Raw genomic sequence first — 20,954 nt, forward strand, 5'->3', positions numbered from 1 at the left:
ATGAATGCCAATACTTGTGTATTTAAATTATATTAAGGTAACTACTTGTTGGATATACCAGTATTTTAAAGCTGTTTTCACTGTTGGTATATATATTGTTAGCTAGAAATCCACAAAGAGAAAAAATGAATCATACATCGTAAAACAATCTTTTATTCCTGAGCTTTCATCACCTACATCAGAGGAAAATGATTAGACATACAAGAATCAAAGGCAATATACAGCAAATGAGGACAGGGGGTGGGGGTAGGAGGGTGTCAATGGGTGGATTAGTAAGGTGGGGTCCTGAGTGTGTTATCTTAAAGTCTGTCTTATTATTTGGATGATCTTCTTTTTAAGCCTGAATATATACTACATTCATATTATATTGTATTACTGAAAAAGGCACAATATCATTCACTTCAAAAAAATGAAGGCATTTTAATAAAAAAGCCTTTGAATGGGATTTCTGTTGTTGCAGCGGTATTGAATGGTATTGAGCAGTACAAAATTTCCTGGTATTGATACTGAAATAAAAAATTCTGGTATAATGTGAATTCCCTACATGTGAATGCTATTTATAGATTATAGTTCTGCACTTAAGACAATAAACCTCATTAAGCTTGTCAACAAACTTGGGTCAGAACACATCACTGTGCAGCTGGGTTTTGAACTTCATGATTCATGAACTACTCCTGCGCCATTCAAGAACATGTATCGACTTCCTGTCAACTGACATTTGAGTTTGGGGTTTAAACTCATTGACCATAACATGTAAATTTAATTTTTTTTTTCATTGGTTATATTCTTCAATGTGCACATGTTTATTTGATATTTGGACTAAAGTCTTCACACATACACCTCACGTCATTATTAGTAGAACATGGAAAAAGTTTCTGCTTTAGGTATGTGTTCAGCATTTCTTGCCTCATATTTCCTTTCATCCTACATTATCCAAATCTTTGTAGACATGGAAATCACATGAAATGCATGTATTCCAAATAACAATATACTGTATTATTTACCCTATACAACCCCAGGCACCTCACACGCAAATATGGAGCCTTGGCATGAGGGAGAGAACTGCCCAAGAGTTGAGCTCCGTCAAGGGGGGATGGGATAGAAGGCTGCTTGCTGCATGTGCTAATCGACACATTTACAAAACAAAAGACGCTGATGGAGAGGTGCGAAGGGATTTAAGGTAGGCTGAGATTACAAGTTTTTACGTATGCTTTGGTAATTCTAGTGTTAATCTGCATGAATTTAACTCAAACCAAGACAAAATATTTACTGATTAGTGAAAAGAATGCAACTCTTGGTGTTGTATGAATAAATACTTTGGTCAACAAGATTTTTCACCTTTTACTTTAATTAACTAATTTTCTTCATAAGTTCATGTAATGCAGTCAGACAGAAAATCCTGCCTAGGAAAAAAAAATGTTCTGTACAAAAGCAATTTCAGATGAAGAGACAGGCAAGTCTAATACATCTTCTCCAAAGATATAAAAAAAAAATAGTCCTTTTACAGTTTAATTTACCATTACGATGTTTCTCTACAGAGGTTCAAGTCATCAGCTCTTTATAATACAAAATTCTGTGAAGAACTCTCAACCAAATTAAATCATTTATCTCTATTCGCTACGGCTGTACAGATAATCTCATGTTTGTCTGAATGAATATATAAGAACATAACATGAATTTTATGACTGGGATCTCCAGAGGTTTTGCTCACTTCATACTTCTGAACTTGCATTGCCATTCGTCAGTGCACCCAAAATTGTGCTGTGGACCACAGGGATGAGTAAATTAATCACTTAAACTAAATATATTAAATTACTTGCTGCTCTATAGTAATGAGTTTCAGGTTCACCTCAGGCTGGCATAATATTGTTAAACCCAGCAAATTGATGCACATGTATTTTGGTGATCTGACTGATTAATTTCTATTTTGGCTATCAAAATCAAACCAGATCTTATTATGAATAAACACATTGAAATTGAATTTTTAAAAATTGCATTCAGAATGACTTTCAGAAGATTACAGCCCCTCTACCCTATATTTAATTCCTTTCTTGAAAAACTGCTCTTCACTAAGCTCGATGAAGAAGATGACTCTTTGTTAGATAGCCAAGACTCAAATGACTGAACTTAAAGAGGCTTTTGACTCTATGAGAACAGGCTCATCCCTCAGAACTAAGTACCTGTTATAACCACTCTATAATGTTTGAAAACAATTGTGCATCCTGGTTTTCAAAAATATTAAAAGAATGTTATTCTCTCTACAAAAATGAATCTTACCATGATCATACCTCCTTTACAGGATAAGCAGTCTTGAGAGTGCTCCGATTTTACCACCCAATATCCCATTTGAACTCTGCTGTCAATATGCAGGATAAGCTACTTTCTTGGCACCTAGACTTCATCATCAATAAATTAATTCACACTGATCAGACCAGTTTTATTAATGCTTACTACACTGCCAACAATACAGGCTGCCCCTTTTCATGTTACTGATTCACGTCCAACCTTATTCAGCTGCCATTCCTTTAGTAAAAGAGTAAACATTATTACAAATAAACTGGGCCTTTCTCTGTTGGGCCGCCCCACAACTTTCTTGATATTTTAGTTTATAATTTAAAAACGGAATAAGAATCTGAAAATCTAACAACATCACAATAAAGTTCAATAAATTCTGAAAAGAATGATACCAAATATATACAGTGGTGTGAAAAACTATTTGCCCCCTTCCTGATTTCTTATTCTTTTGCATGTTTGTCACACAAAATGTTTCTGATCATCAAACACATTTAACCATTAGTCAAATATAACACAAGTAAACACAAAATGCAGTTTTTAAATGATGGTTTTTATTATTTAGGGAGAAAAAAAATCCAAACCTACATGGCCCTGTGTGAAAAAGTAATTGCCCCCTTGTTAAAAAATAACCTAACTGTGGTGTATCACACCTGAGTTCAATTTCCGTAGCCACCCCCAGGCCTGATTACTGCCACACCTGTTTCAATCAAGTAATCACTTAAATAGGAGCTGCCTGACACAGAGAAGTAGACCAAAAGCACCTCAAAAGCTAGACATCATGCCAAGATCCAAAGAAATTCAGGAACAAATGAGAACAGAAGTAATTGAGATCTATCAGTCTGGTAAAGGTTATAAAGCCATTTCTAAAGCTTTGGGACTCCAGCGAACCACAGTGAGAGCCATTATCCACAAATGGCAAAAACATGGAACAGTGGTGAACCTTCCCAGGAGTGGCCGGCCGACCAAAATTACCCCAAGAGCGCAGAGACGACTCATCTGAGAGGTCACAAAAGACCCCAGGACAACGTCTAAAGAACTGCAGGCCTCACTTGCCTCAATTAAGGTCAGTGTTCACGACTCCACCATAAGAAAGAGACTGGGCAAAAACGGCCTGCATGGCAGATTTCCAAGACGCAAACCACTGTTAAGCAAAAAGAACATTAGGGCTCGTCTCAATTTTGCTAAGAAACATCTCAATGATTGCCAAGACTTTTGGGAAAATACCTTGTGGACTGATGAGACAAAAGTTGAACTTTTTGGAAGGCAAATGTCCCGTTACATCTGGCGTAAAAGGAACACAGCATTTCAGAAAAAGAACATCATACCAACAGTAAAATATGGTGGTGGTAGTGTGATGGTCTGGGGTTGTTTTGCTGCTTCAGGACCTAGAAGGCTTGCTGTGATAGATGGAACCATGAATTCTACTGTCTACCAAAAAATCCTGAAGGAGAATGTCCGGCCATCTGTTCGTCAACTCAAGCTGAAGCGATCTTGGGTGCTGCAACAGGACAATGACCCAAAACACACCAGCAAATCCACCTCTGAATGGCTGAAGAAAAACAAAATGAAGACTTTGGAGTGGCCTAGTCAAAGTCCTGACCTGAATCCAATTGAGATGCTATGGCATGACCTTAAAAAGGCGGTTCATGCTAGAAAACCCTCAAATAAAGCTGAATTACAACAATTTTGCAAAGATGAGTGGGCCAAAATTCCTCCAGAGCGCTGTAAAAGACTCATTGCAAGTTATCGCAAACGCTTGATTACAGTTATTGCTGCTAAGGGTGGCCCAACCAGTTATTAGGTTCAGAGGGCAATTACTTTTTTACACAGGGCCATGTAGGTTTGGATTTTTTTTTCTCCCTAAATAATAAAAACCACCATTTACAAACTGCATTTTGTGTTTACTTGTGTTATATTTGACTAATGGTTAAATGTGTTTGATGATCAGAAACATTTTGTGTGACAAACATGCAAAAGAATAAGAAATCAGGAAGGGGGCAAATAGTTTTTCACACCACTGTATATATGTAGGTTTTAAAATAAGCCTGATTTAAAGCATGACAAAAAATGTGACATAAAAAGTCACATAAAATCATTGCACTTTTAGGCTTAGGATTTTACATATAGTAGATATACAAGTCTAACCATACCATCCAAATGTCGCAAAAGAAATCCGAGACTCATCAGACCAGGAAATATTTATCAATATTCTGTTGTTCAGTTTTGGTGAGCCCATGCAAATTGTACCCTCAGCTGCCTGTTCTTGGCAGACAGGAGAGGCACCCAGTGTGGTCTATTGCTGCTATAGCATATCTCCTTCAAGGTTTGATGTGTTGTGTATTCAGAGATGCTCTTCTCCATACCTCAGTTGTAACGAGTTATTTGAGTAGCTGTTGCCTTTATATCAGCTTGAACCAGTCTTGCCATTCTCCTCTGACCTCTGGTACCAACAAGGCATTTTCATCCAGAGACCTGCCACTCACAGGAAATCCTCCTTTTTTAGGACCAATCGCTGTAACCCTTAAAGATGGTTGTGTGCAATATTCCCAGTAGATCAGAAGTTTCTGAAATATTCAGACCAGCCCATCTAGCACCAACAACCATGCCATGTTCAATGTCACTTAAATCACCTTTCTTCCTCATTCTGATGAACTTCAGCAGGTTATCTTGACAATGTCTAAATGTCTTATACATTTTGCAAAATCCTATCAGCTGAACATGATATTGCCATCATTAAACAAATGGTCCACAAAAAAATCTTTTTTTTCTGGACAAAGTCTATTCAGACATCCTCCACTGTTAAGTTCAAATAAAGTCTTGTCAAACTATAAAACCAACTGGTTTAAATCAATTCTCCACCTAGTAAACCTCTTTTGTCAACAATCTTTTCTTCCATTTTTTGCACTGGCAAGATCACTTGGATATCTCTAAGCACTGATGTTAGGTTAGTACAGGACTGTGTCTAACAAACAATAAATTCTTAAGGACATAAGGTTCTCTCTTGCTGTCTTTACACTCCCAAAAGGCCAATACTAAAATATTGTAAGTGTTGTGCTGCCTTTTCTGCCATCCTCATTACATTTTAGGTGAAGGTCAGATCCCACTAATTCTAGAATACAAAAAGAACCATTATGAAGCACTGTACTTTAATCTATGACAGGTTAGATAGAGGGGATTTAGAATTATACAATTGGGTGTACGCCCTTCATCAAATACCTTATCAGTATTCCATTGCACTGTATGGATTACAAACTGGTCTCTTCTATATCTCACTGAGATCAGTGATTAAAACATGTAGAGTTCTATTATCTTCTCTTTTTCCTTTTTTTTTATTCTTTCTTGTCTCACCAATTGAATCTTGTCTCTTCCCTAGATGTTGCTTTGAATTAAGATGCCAGACCATTACAAAAATCTAGGATTTTTTTTATATCTTAAAATATATATAATTATTTTAAATTTCTGTACTGCTTTTCTCTTATACCAATAAACTGGTATACTTTAAATCTGGCCCAAACCACTATGTATTCAACATGGGGCACATGCTTCCTGGAAATGTTTTCATTATAATTGCAGCTCATACTTTGTTTACATATTCCTTCCCATTAACCATGGAGGAGATATTAAGACAAGAGAAATACGGAACAAAAGAAATGATTTAGCTTTCACTCCTAATATACACTGCAGTACTCATTTATTTATATATATATATATATATATATATATATATATATATATATATACACACACACACATGTACACACACATACAGCCAAACAGAAGCCATTGAACTATTCAATTGTCTTATAGTTCTTCAGTGGGCTCTTTGATGATTGCTAGTCCATTTTAGGAAGAGATGAAGGCATTTCTCTGCACAGGGCTTACGATGGGGCTCCTAGCTTTGAGGCTTCCTGAGAGATCTAATGCATATGCATGACACTCCTTAGTCTTAAATGTAGTCATACACACTTTCCACTGACCAAAATTATGCATGGATAACGCTCCACCAATCTAGCTTATTTAGAGAGCTATTTGCATAATCTGCCGACCAGTGCTATATACCATACCATATACTATATAATCAAAAAAACTGCCAATCAAATAATTCAATTCTTTTCAATATTGCACATAATTGATATATGGAAAAGGACATTAGTATGTGTAAGAGGCATTCCAATCAAGATTAAGTGCTCTTCATCAAAATCAAGAGGTACACAATCTAAAATAAATAAATATAATGGGCAACAAGACAGGAAAGACACAGAAACATTATCTAGGATCAGCAGTTTGAGCCTTTACACAAACTAATACATTTATTGTTTCACTTACAGCACTACTATTTAAAACAAATGTGCTGTGGGTGCCTAGCCCGTGGACAGTGCTCTCCAAAAAGCTGTACAACGAATGTGGAGAATGTTTGTATTGATTCAGCATTTAGACAGCTGAAACAGACAACTATCCACACCTTGAAAAATAAACTTTGTTGATAATTAATAACAAACAATATCTGACTTAAGATGAAACCTTTTTTTAGTGGGACAAGAATTACACCTTGTCATCTGTTGAAGAACTCACAAGTAGCAGTGAGTGCATGAGTGCACCTACAACACAGTTGTTAGTAGAATGATCTATAATCGATGCCCTTTACCCAATCTCTTGTCTGATTGCTCATTCAATTTTTATTTAGTTCTGGCAAGATTAACACCTGGTGATGGAAAGAAATGAAATGCGCTCCAAGAAGAAAATGAGCAAAATGTAACGAGTTTGCTTTACTCTTATTAAAGTCATGTTCAATGTGTAATCATATGAACATAAATGAATATACAGTATAATAAGACTTTGTATTTATGAGATTACAGCATTGAAAATAAATTATTTGAATGATTTCTTTTTAAATATGACAAGTAAAATAATCTTACCAAAATGTAAGTAATTTACATGTTGGACTGCTTTTAATTTTGGTACAGATAGTCTTTAATCACAAATTAAGCATTTATTGAACAATAATCAATTGTTTAAACTTCTTGCTCAGGGCATACTCTGTAGCCATGTAAACAATTAAGATGTGTGAAAAAATTTTAAATTAAGGACATGTATACATCATAGTACTTGCAAAACCATAAACTGCCATTCTGCCTGAGGGGTATATATGCAGAGTCTCTCATGCTCAGTAAATGATCTTTCCATGGGTTGTATGTAATAAGGACTTTACCAATTTTCATACACAAACAAATACTGAAATTTAATTTCTTTCATACAACTAGTGTTTTGACTATCCTCTCCTTAACAGTCACCTAGCCATAACAATCATGAGAATCTTAATATTTATTAATATTTATAACTATACTGAGAATGTTATGTTTAATAGCCATTTGGTGTTTTCTTAATTTTGTATTTATTTCTGCTTTGTGTACTCGTTTTGCAATTTGAAAAACCAATAACAGCTCCAAACTAATCTATTAAAGATACTATACAAAAACAAACTGAAGTCAGATCATTTTTATTGCTGCAATAAACTACTATTTAGTTTATTACTTGAAATAGCCTTTTACAACACTGAGATCTGTATCAGAATGCATTACATTCTGATAGCAAAAATTACAGTCTTAATTTAAGGAGGTATGTTATGTTGCTTATCACAATATCTCACAGAGGCATTATGGCTTCTGCAAGCCATTTATATTTCTGCTGGGTCGTGGGTAGGGCTGCTCAAAAATTAAATAACCAGAAAAGATTAACAAAATACATGTACAAACAACTACTAAAACAATAGCAATAATTTTCTAATTGAAACAATGCTAATTTCTTTTGTAATAACCCTTACATACAGTAAACAATCATTAGCAATGGAAGCATTAAACGTACCTTGAGTTGCCCAGAAAACCAGCGGTTTTTCACCATGTCATAAAAATACAAATCGTTAAAAAATTCTCCCTCCAGTGTTTCATCTTGCTCCTCATCATATACTCCTCCAAACAACACCACTCGGTTGTTAGGACCAACAGCAAGTGAGAATCCAGATCTGGGCGTTGGCTTAACTCCAGAAGGATTCAATCGACTCCATGCCCATTTTTCTATAAATGAGTTTAAAAAAATCCTGGTGATTATTTAAACAGCAAAATAAAGACAATCTAATATTTTTAGAAGATGAACAAACGTAAGTATGGTAAGGGACAAGAAGAATACACAGCCCAAAAAGAATAGTGTTTTGTTAACTAACAGCATTCTCAAACCATCTTAATCTAAATAAAAGTTATGGTGGCTGCTGACCATCACAAAAGAAGAAATCAGTCCCATGAATATAAAGACAAGAAAAGTGGTATGAGCTGGTACAGCATGTTAGGCAGTGAAGTATTTGGAAAAAGAGTATGGATCATGCATAATAATGGATATTGTCATTTTCCATAATCAGGTTGATAGCATTATAGGCAGGACAAAATTACAAAATACACAGAAACGCATGTCACAAAAAAATACTTGCCTAATCCGAAACAAAGATTACATTTTTTTAAGATAAGAAATTATACACATGAACACCCAAATAATTGCTTCATATACTCTATCTGACTATACCATTTTTGAGCTTCATTATTTGAAATATTAACAGATAACATTCATGTTTACAAAAATTACTTACTTATCTAAAAGCATGTAACACAGACCTGAAAAATAAACTGGTAGGGCGTGCTGCTTCCTGGTGGCCCCCTCCTACACAAACTGTACATATAGGGACTATGCAAAACAAAATAAATTTTATTTATTCCTCTGGATTTTGAAAGACCCCATCACTTTCCTGTACACAGGTATAAATTATACCCCCTGACTATTCCAGCTTATAAAAGTTTGAAGCAATTTAGTGTTTTTAATTAAATTGATGCGTACTCTACACTGACGTCAAAATTAAAAACTACAGTTCTTACACCTCAGAGCAAAGTAAGTAAAGACAATCTGAATTTCAGTAATACTCTTTGAAATGTTGTGAGGCACTGCAGAGTATTAAGCTGTCATTTATGCATTATGCCGTGTTAAAATTAAACAGACTTAATGAAATACCTCATCTATAACTGGTGTACTTTGTTAGAGAATCTTCGATAAACCCATGAATTATAACTATTTGAAGGTTACTACACTTAATACATTAGAGAAACTAACTTTTCTATCATAATCAATAAATAATGTCTTATATTAAAAGACATTAATGAAAAACTAGTAAAAATTACTTTTAAAAATAACTTCAAGTGTTTTTAATATTCCTTTAGAATAAAATGTGGTTCTCAAGTTTCATTTAGACCAATTCATTTCATTTTCAACTTGCACTATACAATAAGACAACAAGGGAAGCAATTCCAACTTACCTTGGCCCTCATTGCCTTCATTTTTCAGCAGGAACATATCTGTGTGTATGGTACCCTTGTCTACATCCTTTTTTGCTCTCTGAAAAGGAGAAGAGAGAAATCAAACACCTAAGATTAAATGATTAGATTACAGGTATGAAGCACAGTGTTTCTTTAGGTTTTGAGGTTTGTCTTAATTAAACATGTTAACAGGAAATCTAACATCATAGTATATTAAGAAATTAAGGAAAATGACTGCACTTGCACATTAGCTAGTAGTAGTGTGTACTTTGCTATGATCAATAAATAATTCACAACTATTCGCTTAAAGTAATATATTGTTGATTTTTTTTTTTACTTTTTTTATTTTTAAGTAACATAGAACATCCCTTTCCAATTGTATTATAGTAGACAGGTTAAGATTCACCCAGTTGAGCAAGATAAGACAGTGTGCTAGCAGTGTCTTAAAAATTTTCACAACTGATTGTTCATTAAGCCATAATGTCACATTGTTTATGACCTCCAAATTAAACTGTAAGAGAATTATTCTGTTATCAAGATTAGTAGCAGCCATACCACATGCACTTCAGAAGAGATCATTCACCTGAAGCTAAGGGTGTTCAGGCCCAGCCAGTACTTGATTGGGAGACCATCCAGGAAAAGGTCTGGTTACCGTTGGGAGGAGATATTGGTGAAGCCAGCAGGGGGACATTTATCTTGTGGTCTGAATGTAGATCCCAATGCCCTAGTGAAGTAAAAATGTTGCTGTCCTTCAGGTAAGATGTAAAGCCAAGGTCCTGACTCTCTGTGGTCATAAAATATTCCTGGGCATCCTCATAAAGAGCAGGGTGTATCCCAATGTCCAGGCAAAATTGCCCTCCACTGCCTAACCATTCTGCCACACTAATCATCCCCTGTCTCTAACTGGCTCTTTCTCACACCACTTCAACACCTAACAGTTCATGTGTGTTGAGCGTACTGGTGCAAAAAAAAATGGCTGCTGTCACATCATCAAGGATCAACAGATCAAAAGATAAACACTCTTGTCCTCTGAAACCTCACACTAGTACAATTGTTTTCAAATTATTAATCTAATATAATAATTTATCTTAACAAGATACACTTAAATAGAAGGTACTTCTGAAATGTGTAACTCATATCCACAAAACAGTTCTTTATAAAAATAAACTATATAAATAGTACAGCCACTCTATTTATTCAATATACAGTATACAGTATATGATATTTGAGTGATCTTGGCATTCCAAATGTCCTAGGTCAACTGGATTCTGAATTGGATCGTTTTCAACCAAGCAAAGACACTTTAAATTTGAACAGAATACATCAGAAAGCACATATGTGATGGCATACCTGCTCCAACGCAGACCAAGACCCACCATAGATACCGAAAAAAGAATGTATATGGAAAAGACTTTGTAATGGTAAAGCAAAAAAAATTACTATAATTAATTAAAAGACACTATCAAATAGAAATATTAAACAACTTCAGCAGCAGCTCCAAAAAGAGTATGCTATGCTACAATAATGAGCCTTCATCCTTGATTTAAATACTTAATCCTAGGGATGCTCCATTCAGGTTTTTAAGGCCAATACCGATCAAAGATTTCATGTTACTTGATCAGCTAATTCTGATTTTTTTTTCTTTAATCCTGTGACAATACGGGTTCTGCTCCACGCTCCCATCTTGCTTTCGGGAGCCCTTGAACCCGACACCGTCGGTAATCTCACCGATGAGCTTGGCAGTGAGGCATAAACAATGAAACAAGGGAATGGTGCAAAAAGTGCATAGTGCTGTTCTTAAAACCAAAACCAACAAAACAGTGTCCAAACAAAGTAAAGTGTATCAAATCCTTAAATAAATAATCCATTAAAATTGAAACGTGGAGGTTAAAATCCAATAGAAACAAATATCCTTTAAAACGACCAACAAGGTTAAAACAACGGCAGTCTCTTTAAAAACAAAGCCTGGTGTCTTCTTATTACCTGGCGGCTCCCCTGCTTCTCCCATCAGGCTTTGCAACAGGAGAGTTGCCCTACCTGTAGCTGATGTTCTTTCCACTCGAATGGTCTTGAGGCTTACTGATCCCTGGCTTCGGTTTCGCACTCTCCAGAACGAAACTTGACTCCCCATCCCCCCCCGAAAACAGCCAGGATGCTCACATTAGGGAATCCACTTTCCAAGCCTCGCAACTCCCACTGTCTTCCACGGCGAGCTATCCTGCTTCTGGTCACTCCCGCTCCTCACAATACTCAGCGGGAGCGACCACTACCAACTGCCCAAGGTGTCGACCAAACACCCCACTAGGGTTCTCTGTCCAGCTGCCTGAGAGCGCTCGCTCGCTCTCCTTCTCTCTCTTACACACCGGCTTTCTCCACACTGTTTCCTGCTTTCTTCCTCACTCCTGTAACCTCCGTTTCTTTCTTTTCTTTTTTTTCCTTCGCTAGCTGCCTCGCGCTACTATATATTACGGGGACGTGGATCAGCTGGGGCAATCAGCAGCCCCTGGGAACAATTATGGATGCGGAAGAGTCCTTAGCTGTGCACTTAAGTGCGCATCGCCCACATCACAAATTCCCCCGAGAACCGCTCGGCCACACACCACCACCACTCCCCCTCGCTAAGCCGCGAGTGCGGCAATTATTTATTTTAAAACTGGCCCTTTTGACATGAGCTGTGGACCCGCTATACCACAAACCCTTTAAAAAAACTTTATGCACTAATCTCTAACATAACCAGACAAATATATGCATTATGTCCTGTATTAAAGTGTATTTTTATAATTAAGCTGTTAACTGTTCATTTATATTTAACAAAATGAAATTGTGTTGGCTTATAAAACACTAAAATTAATAAAATTAATACAGTTTAAGTGATTAAATATGCAAAGAAATTTTCATCCATAACACATATGGCATAAAAGAAAAGAAAATGTTTCTCATAATTATAAGCTGTCATACTGTTTAGTTTTTAATAGGGCTGGGCAAGTTAGCGCATTATCATGTTAATGCATTAATTTACGCCGACAATTATTTTATTGCATGTTAACGCAGTTTTTGTTATTATTATTATTATTATGAAAGCCTCAGTCTCACTAGCGATCAATAAAGATTACTGATCTTCTTGTTACAGTGCTTTCGATATGCTTTTGCTGGAAGCAAAGTTAGCTTTGTTGATTTGACTACGATTCACTGCGTGTGCAGGAGTAGCAAAGAGCAAACAGCTTCTAAAATGGCATGTGGAGAGATACCAAAGCGAATGCTCAAAGCAAAATAATCAGTGGATGACTTTTGAGTGCATTATTGAATTTTGCACATAATGATTGTTGTGATTGTCTGCGATATATATATATATATATATATATATATATATATATATATATATATATATATATATATATATATATATATATATATATATATATATATATATACGAGGGGGGACCCAAAAATAACCGAAAATAAATAAATAACCTAACAACAACAAAATTCCAGTTATTTTTGGGTCCCCCCTCGTATACACATATACACATACACATACACACACACACACACAAATAATTAGGCCTGGGAAAGCTTACATGTTAATTATGACTAATGTGGCCTTTTTAACATGTTAAAAAAAATATTGTTGCTGGCAGTGAGGTGATTTTATTTTTTTACATTATGAAACAATAATGCAGAGAAAGTTAAATTGATCCTAAAGAATTACGTACACATCCAGTACCGTATTTATATACTACCTTTAAAAATTTTGTGAAATAAAATTTTATTTAAAAGTTTCAAATTACATGTTTTCACATATCAGTACGTGATACTGGCATTCATTTCGTTGATTTATACATACTGACATAGATGCTGGGGGGTGGGAGGAGAGGGGGATTATGGTAGTCCAGGAGCAATAGTAAAGAAAAGTAGTGCACATAAAAATTAGGATCTTTCTTTTTTTTACATCATGTTTCTGTAAGAACATTGGATCAATGTCATATCACATATGTGCAAAATACATTTTCTTTGAGTGGCACTAGAACCAAAATAAGTCTTGAGTACCTCTGTATTTAATTTTCTAGTCTGACAGGTAGCTTCCAGTGCTTACTGCCCTAATATAATGACAACATTCTATGAAAGATAAGTGTAATGATTATCACCTACACATTATTCCATTTTGCAGTATATTGGCTAATTATGGAAAGGAAGCGACATAACCACACAAGTAATGCATTGTGTCGGTTTTTAAGGATAGCTGCTACAAAGAAATTTTTTAGATTGCCAGTAGCAAAGTTAATAATAATTAATTCATTACATTTATATAGCGCTTTTCTCAGTACTCAAAGCACTATCCACACAGGGAGGAACCGGGAAGCGAACCCACAATCTTCCACAGTCTCCTTACTGCAAAGCAGCAGCACTACCACTGCGCCACCTGTGAGGACAAGTTGTAGGTAGAGTAGTGTTTTCGAAACATTTTTCTGTCGTGGCACAATTTTAGTAACTTACAGTGCATCCGGAAAGTATTCACAGCACATCACTTTTTCCACATTTTGTTATGTTACAGCCTTATTCCAAAATGGATTAAATTCATTTTTTTTCCCTCAGAATTCTACACACAACACCCCATAATGACAACATGAAAAAAGTTTACTTGAGGTTTTTGCAAATTTATTAAAAATAAAAACAATTGTGAAAGCACATGTACATACGTATTCACATCCTTTGCCATGAAGCTCAAAATTGAGCTCAGGTGCATCCTGTTTCCCCTGATCATCCTTGAGATGTTTCTGCAGCTTAATTGGAGTCCACCTGTGGTAAATTCAGTTGATTGGACATGATTTGGAAAGGCACACACCTGTCTATATAAGGTCCCACAGTTGACAGTCATGTCAGAGCACAAACCAAGCATGAAGTTAAAGGAATTGTCTGTAGACCTCCGAGACAGGATTGTCTCGAGGCACAAATCTGGGGAAGGTTACAGAAACATTTCTGCTTCTTTGAAGGTCCCAATGAGCACAGTGGCCTCCATCATCCGTAAGTGGAAGAAGTTCGAAACCACCAGGACTCTTCCTAGAGCTGGCCAGCAATCTAAACTGAGCGATCGGGGGAGAAGGGCCTTAGTCAGGGAGGTGACCAAGAACCCGATGGTCACTCTGCCAGAGCTCCAGAGGTCCTCTGTGGAGAGAGGAGGACCTTCCAGAAGGACAACCATCTCTGCAGCAATCCACCAATCAGGCCTGTATGGTAGAGTGGCCAGACGGAAGCCACTCCTTAGTAAAAGGCACATGGCAGCCCACCTGGAGTTTGCCAAAAGGCACCTGAAGGACTCTCAGACCATGAGAAAGAAAATTCTCTGGTCTGATGAGACAAAGATTGAACTCTTTGGTGTGAATGCCAGGCGTCACGTTTGGAGGAAACCAGGCACCGCTCATCACCAGGCCAATACCATCCCTAAAGTGAAGCATGGTGGTGGCAGCATCATGCTGTGGGGATGTTTTTCAGCGGCAGGAACTGGGAGACTAGTCAGGATAAAGGGAAAGATGACTGCAGCAATGTACAGAGACATCCTGAATTAAAACCTGCTCCAGAGCGCTCTTGACCTCAGACTGGGGCGACGGTTCATCTTTCAGCAGGACAACGACCCTAAGCACACAGCCAAGATATCAAAGGAGTGGCTTCAGGACAACTCTGAATGGCCTTGAGTGGCCCAACCAGAGCCCAGACTTGAATCCGATTGAACATCTCTGGAGAGATCTTAAAAATGGCTGTGCACCGACACTTCCCATCCAACCTGATGGAGCTTGAGCAGGTGCTGCAAAGAGGAATGGGCGAAACTGGCCAAGGATAGGTGTGCCAAGCTTGTGGCATCATATTCAAAAAGACTTGAGGCTGTAATTGCTGCCAAAGGTGCATCGACAAAGTATTGAGCAAAGGCTGTGAATACTTATGTACGTGTGATTTCTCAGTTTTTTTATTTTTTAATAAATTTGCAAAAACCTCAAGTAAACTTTTTTCACGTTGTCATTATGGGGTGTTGTGTGTAGAATTCTGAGGAAAAAAATGAATTTAATCCATTTTGGAATAAGGCTGTAACATAACAAAATGTGGAAAACTGTAAAAAAGCCTAAGACACACCATGATTCTATCGGGCACAAAAGCATTACATCTATAAACTATACATAATCAGAAGGATGTCAAAATAATATTGTGATATATTATATATAGATATATTACAATGTGATCTAACTTTTCAGAAATGAGGGATTCAAAATGTGCAGCTACAAAGTATTACAATAGTCACTCCTTCTTGAAACAAAAGAAGGAATTGGCTTCTCAAGATCATGTACCTTAATAAGCAACCCTAACTTCCCAATATCCCTGAGCTGAAAAAAAACAGATTGTAAAAGCACATCAATATGATGAGTGAAGGGCAAGTTAATGTCAACACCTGAATTTCAGGTATAATCAATTAAAGTGAAGTTCAAGAGTTGATTATTTAGTATTGTCCTATTATTCAGAGTTACCACCCACTGAAAGTATTTGTTTCTGACTTAAAACACAAATGATCAAATAACTGCTATATATCCACTATTTTATGTCAAAAAACAGTTATTAACAATGTAACTAAAGACTTATTTTTGGTTTAAATGATAAATATAAGTGGGTCTCATCAGCATAAAAATCTATATTGTGTTCCCAAATCACAACTCTTAATTGGCAATATGCACAGAGAAAAGATCTGTCCCAGCAGTAAATTCCAAGGGACAGCATATATAACTGCAGATAGGAATAATGAAGTTCTATGTTCAGACTTCTGCATATAATGAAAACAACATGATAAACCAGCATAAATTAATGGCTAATAGGCAATTAGACTTGTGAGCTGGTATCATAGAATTCTATCATTAACAATATGAACAACATCACTAAAAGCATAACAATGGAGGAAAACAATGCATTTTAGGAAAATGCAGTTTCACTCACAATACAAAGGTGAAATTCCTTCAAGGAGTAAGTAGACCATGGTAGAAATATTGGAGGATAAATCTGCTCAAAAACAAGTACTTGAGCTTTCTGTTCAATATCCTGTGGCAATGTGCTCTATTTCACTTTATGAATCTTTTATTATAGTAACAGCTATTTTTATATCATTAAATGCATATGACATTTATATCGAAAGAACTAAAATATTAAGTTAATTAAGCATTAAGTTGTACTTTTTCTTCATGTAAATGAAATAATGAATCAAACACTGACTTTTATTATATTATACATGTTTTAAGAAATTAGTGTTATTTAGACATATAGATAAATAAATTCTAACACTTCAGGGAGACTATAGTATATGAAGGCGGGTGAAAACCTATCTGTAGGCGTTAAGATGCCCAGCAATGCTGTGAATTTCAGTTTTTGGGTGCAGGCAATACTGTAGAGATCAGAGAATGGAAGAGCTACACTGCGTAAAAATTCAAGTTTTAAAAGCATCTAATAATTAAACTAAAAGTAATGTAAAACATGCATTTTTCCAATTTAATTAATTTAAGTCAATATCTATGCTGCCTTTTCCCTTCCAGCACTGTTTTCTAATGCTTGTATCTGGGGACAAGCATTCAAACTATAGGATGTGGGAACTTCGAACTACTACCCAACTTCTTGAGAGAACTCTACTAACTCCTGTTCCCATCACCTATTCTCTTCTGTCTCTTCATGGAGTAACTCTTACCAGATTACATTTAAAACCAACACAATATTCCATGATAGCTACTTTCCCACACTGGTACTTGGAAAGGCTCTCGTTAACATTTTTGGGTTACCCTTTTTCAATACATATTTTGTCAGAACTCTTTCCTTTTACATCTATGACTTTTGCTCCATTCATCTATACATTTTTTTCCTGGCTATGTATTTGTCACACTACCATTAGTTAAGAACATACAGCAAGTCAATTAGTAATAAAATTTTTAAGCTATCATGTAATTTTTATATGAAAAAAAATATGGTTTTACATAGTTGGAAATATCAACTAGTTTACATCAAGTTCTAAGAATACATTAATCCAAACTCATTTAACAAACAGCACAAAAAAATGTAACTTTGTCATTACTTATTCAGTAAAAAAAAATAAGCTAACATATAGAAGAATAGAAAGAGGGCATACTTTTTCACATCACTATACCTCAACAAACAGTCAGTGCTAAAAGGTAAGTGGACAAAGACACATACTAATTTGGAGTATCCACCATAAATGACAATGCCTCCTTCAGGTGTTGTAGCCATCTGGCAACCAGATCGTAGAGAAGGTCCATTACCAGATGGAGACAGCTTGGACCAGGTAAAATTTTCAAGATTGAAGGTGTATACATCATTGAAATAAACATAATCCCTTAAAAAAAAAAAAAAAGTTAAGTCAGTCCTCGTCACTTTAAAGTTACATTTGTAATAAATTTTGAAGTTTTAAATTAATGAAATGAATAATATTTTGCATACATTTAATATAAAGTAAGTATTCATGACTTCAAAAAAGACACAAGACTTAACGCTAGAATCCCTGAACCTATACAATATTTTTTAGTTATGTGTTCAACATTTCTCGCATTTCCTGTCATCCTAAATTTACATAGATCATTGTAGACACAGAACACACATGAAATGTATGTGTTCCAAATAACGATACATTATTTACCCTATACAACTCCAGGGTACCTCACTCCCTGATAAACCAGACTTGAGCTGGGAGAACTTTTTGCTATTTCTATGGCGGTGGGGGGAAGGGATAGCAGGCTGCTTGCTGCTTGTGCTGATCCACACATTTACAAAACAAAAGACGCTGATGGAGAGGTGAGGAGAAATTTACGGTGGGTCGGGATTATGAGTTTTTTCAAAGGCTTCAGGGATTCTAATGTTAAAAGTGCTTTCTGCCTAATAATATAACAAGAAAAGATGCGGTTATACCTGTAGTGTACTACGACAATATAAGAAAACACAAAAAATGCTAAACAGATAACAGGGTATAATGAAAATCAGTTTGATTCTGATAATTTCATGCAAAACAATTATTTATGATGCTATGGAATTATGCCTGGTGATGGCTACAGTAGCTGAGGCCATTGATTAATTCATTATTGGGCATTTTATATACATGGGGATAAAAGGTACCAAAGGGTGAAGGATACAGATTAACAATTTAGCAGATGAAAAAGATATTTATATTTGTATATTTGTCTGATAAAATAAAAAATAGCTTTATTTAGCTCAGTTTAATACATGACATACCATCTGAAGTTTTTAAATCACTACAAAAATGGGTGAATTCTTAAATTAATTTTAAATTGGTTGGGTGGATATACCAAAATTAAATGCTACCTTGTGCTTTCATGAAAGCCCCCAAAGACAAATAATTGTCTTTTGCAGTATACCATTCGATGTCCACTCCTGCCTGAAGGTGATCCAGATGCCCTATCAAAATTAAAATTTTTCTCGTTAGTTTATCTTACTTTTCACATAGTCAAAAACAGCAAAATCTTTTGATATATGCATTTGATATGTGTTACATTTATCTTCAGTTGCTGCAAATAGCTATTCTCTGCTTTAGCTGAATGAGCATAATAATGGACAATGGTGTCATTTTCAGAACCCAAAGACCTGCAACTATAGACCTGTGGTGTGGTGAAGTTTGGGGGAGGGGGTTTGGGAATGGAAATCAGACCAGAAAATGATTACATGAATATATTTAATACCTGTAAAATGTATGGGTTAAACTAATCTAATGCTGACACGGTATAGAAATTTGCAGATCCAATCTATCCACTAATTTTTAAGGGTCCTTTCTCAGCATTCAGCATTGAACAACATATAGAGGAATCATTGTTAGATGGTATAGCAATGTACTTGTACATTACAGTACACTTAAGCCCATGTCCACACACATTTTTCTTTGAACAAACACAGCTTTATTGTATTTTTTTTATTCCTAAATCTTAAGAGCCCTTGAGGTTAAAAAAACACGCACAACTATTAAAGAAACATACACATTGTCACTGGAAGTGCATCTCAAAACAGAACTGTAGGAAGAAAAACAATGGTAGGTATAAGTAAGCTCTGCAAGTGATGATATTTGTTTTAATTTCCAGGATTTCAAGCACCATCCATCTGATATGGAAAAAAAGATTTTGCAGAGAAGTTATTCCACCCAGTGTATACGAAAAGCTTATAAACAAGTTCTTTACTCCCTTAGGAAAATTCTTCTTACATTATGTATTAAACACAATCGCAAATCTTGTATGGTGTGTTCCTTATCATTTTCTCAATATGCCAATGCCATAAATCGATCCATTCTCAAAAACTGGCATATTCTGACCCTTCATCCTTCTTTTAAAAACCCATCAATGTTTACTTTTATTAGCAATTGTAACATCCATGATTTGGTATTTAACACAACTTGGACCAACTTGTGTAAAAAACTGAAAAATGATCTGTTTATAAAAACTGGGCAGTTTCCCTGCTTAAACTGGAGCTTCTGCAGCTTTGTATTCAAAAGTAATTCTGTTCCTACCTCCAAATAAAAAATCAATTTTAAACACAGATTTGACCAATACCAGTGGTGTTAAATATGTTTTTATTCACATGTCCTATAATTTAATTTGGGAAACCTTTCTCAAAAGTAAAAATTTGTTTCTCAGAACACAAAATGAACGTACGGTCTAAGAATCTTAAACATTTCATATTCTGACATGTAACTGAAGTTAATCATTCTTTATCGAACTTGAAATACACCACTTTGGAAATCATCCACATACATTCACTGGGGAATTGGGGACTTAAACAGCCAGCTACATTGTCAAGTTTTTATTGGAACCACAAACGTATTTCCTGTAATCATTTGTTAAATGATGTCTCCTGCTTCTTCACTTTTAATTTATTGACAAACACATTATTTTGATAATTAAACAAATGAAAATGGCATGAGCAAAATATTGGTTCCCCTATCCTAATATTTCATAACACAGCCTTTGGAGACCATAGCTGCTACTTTGAGTTGAAGAACTCTGCTGATATCAAATACATTGAATGTGTTTTACACATTATGTGCACAAGCCTTTTTTTAGTAGCTTGTTTGTTGTATATGGATCTATCCTTGTTGATTTTTGACTACTTTTTTCTTAAAACCATTTGTTTCATGTTTGCAATACCTCTTTGTTTTTGTTTAATTGCAATGTGTCTCTTCATTATTCAGTGTGTAACTATGTCCGATATATACATTTGTGTATACTTACTGTGTTGATTTCATGTAAATACAGTAATTGCATTTATATATGTTTA

The 20,954-nt window shown here is 35.5% G+C and overlaps 1 protein-coding gene across 1 annotated transcript in view; it reads right to left on the minus strand.

The window, feature by feature from the left end:
• The window catches only part of klhdc4 (kelch domain containing 4), a 121,817-nt gene that overhangs the window by 16,435 nt on the left and 84,428 nt on the right, over positions 1–20,954 (minus strand). Inside the window, exons 6-9 of the mRNA XM_051931460.1 lie at positions 18,999–19,091; positions 17,859–18,018; positions 9,648–9,726; positions 8,158–8,366 (exon numbers count right to left, since the gene is read on the minus strand). Coding sequence (XP_051787420.1) covers positions 8,158–8,366; positions 9,648–9,726; positions 17,859–18,018; positions 18,999–19,091 — 541 coding nt within the window. The remainder of the gene's footprint in view (positions 1–8,157; positions 8,367–9,647; positions 9,727–17,858; positions 18,019–18,998; positions 19,092–20,954) is intronic.

This window comes from Erpetoichthys calabaricus, chromosome 9 (genome assembly GCF_900747795.2).
Source record: "Erpetoichthys calabaricus chromosome 9, fErpCal1.3, whole genome shotgun sequence".
NCBI classification, from domain to species: domain Eukaryota; kingdom Metazoa; phylum Chordata; class Cladistia; order Polypteriformes; family Polypteridae; genus Erpetoichthys; species Erpetoichthys calabaricus.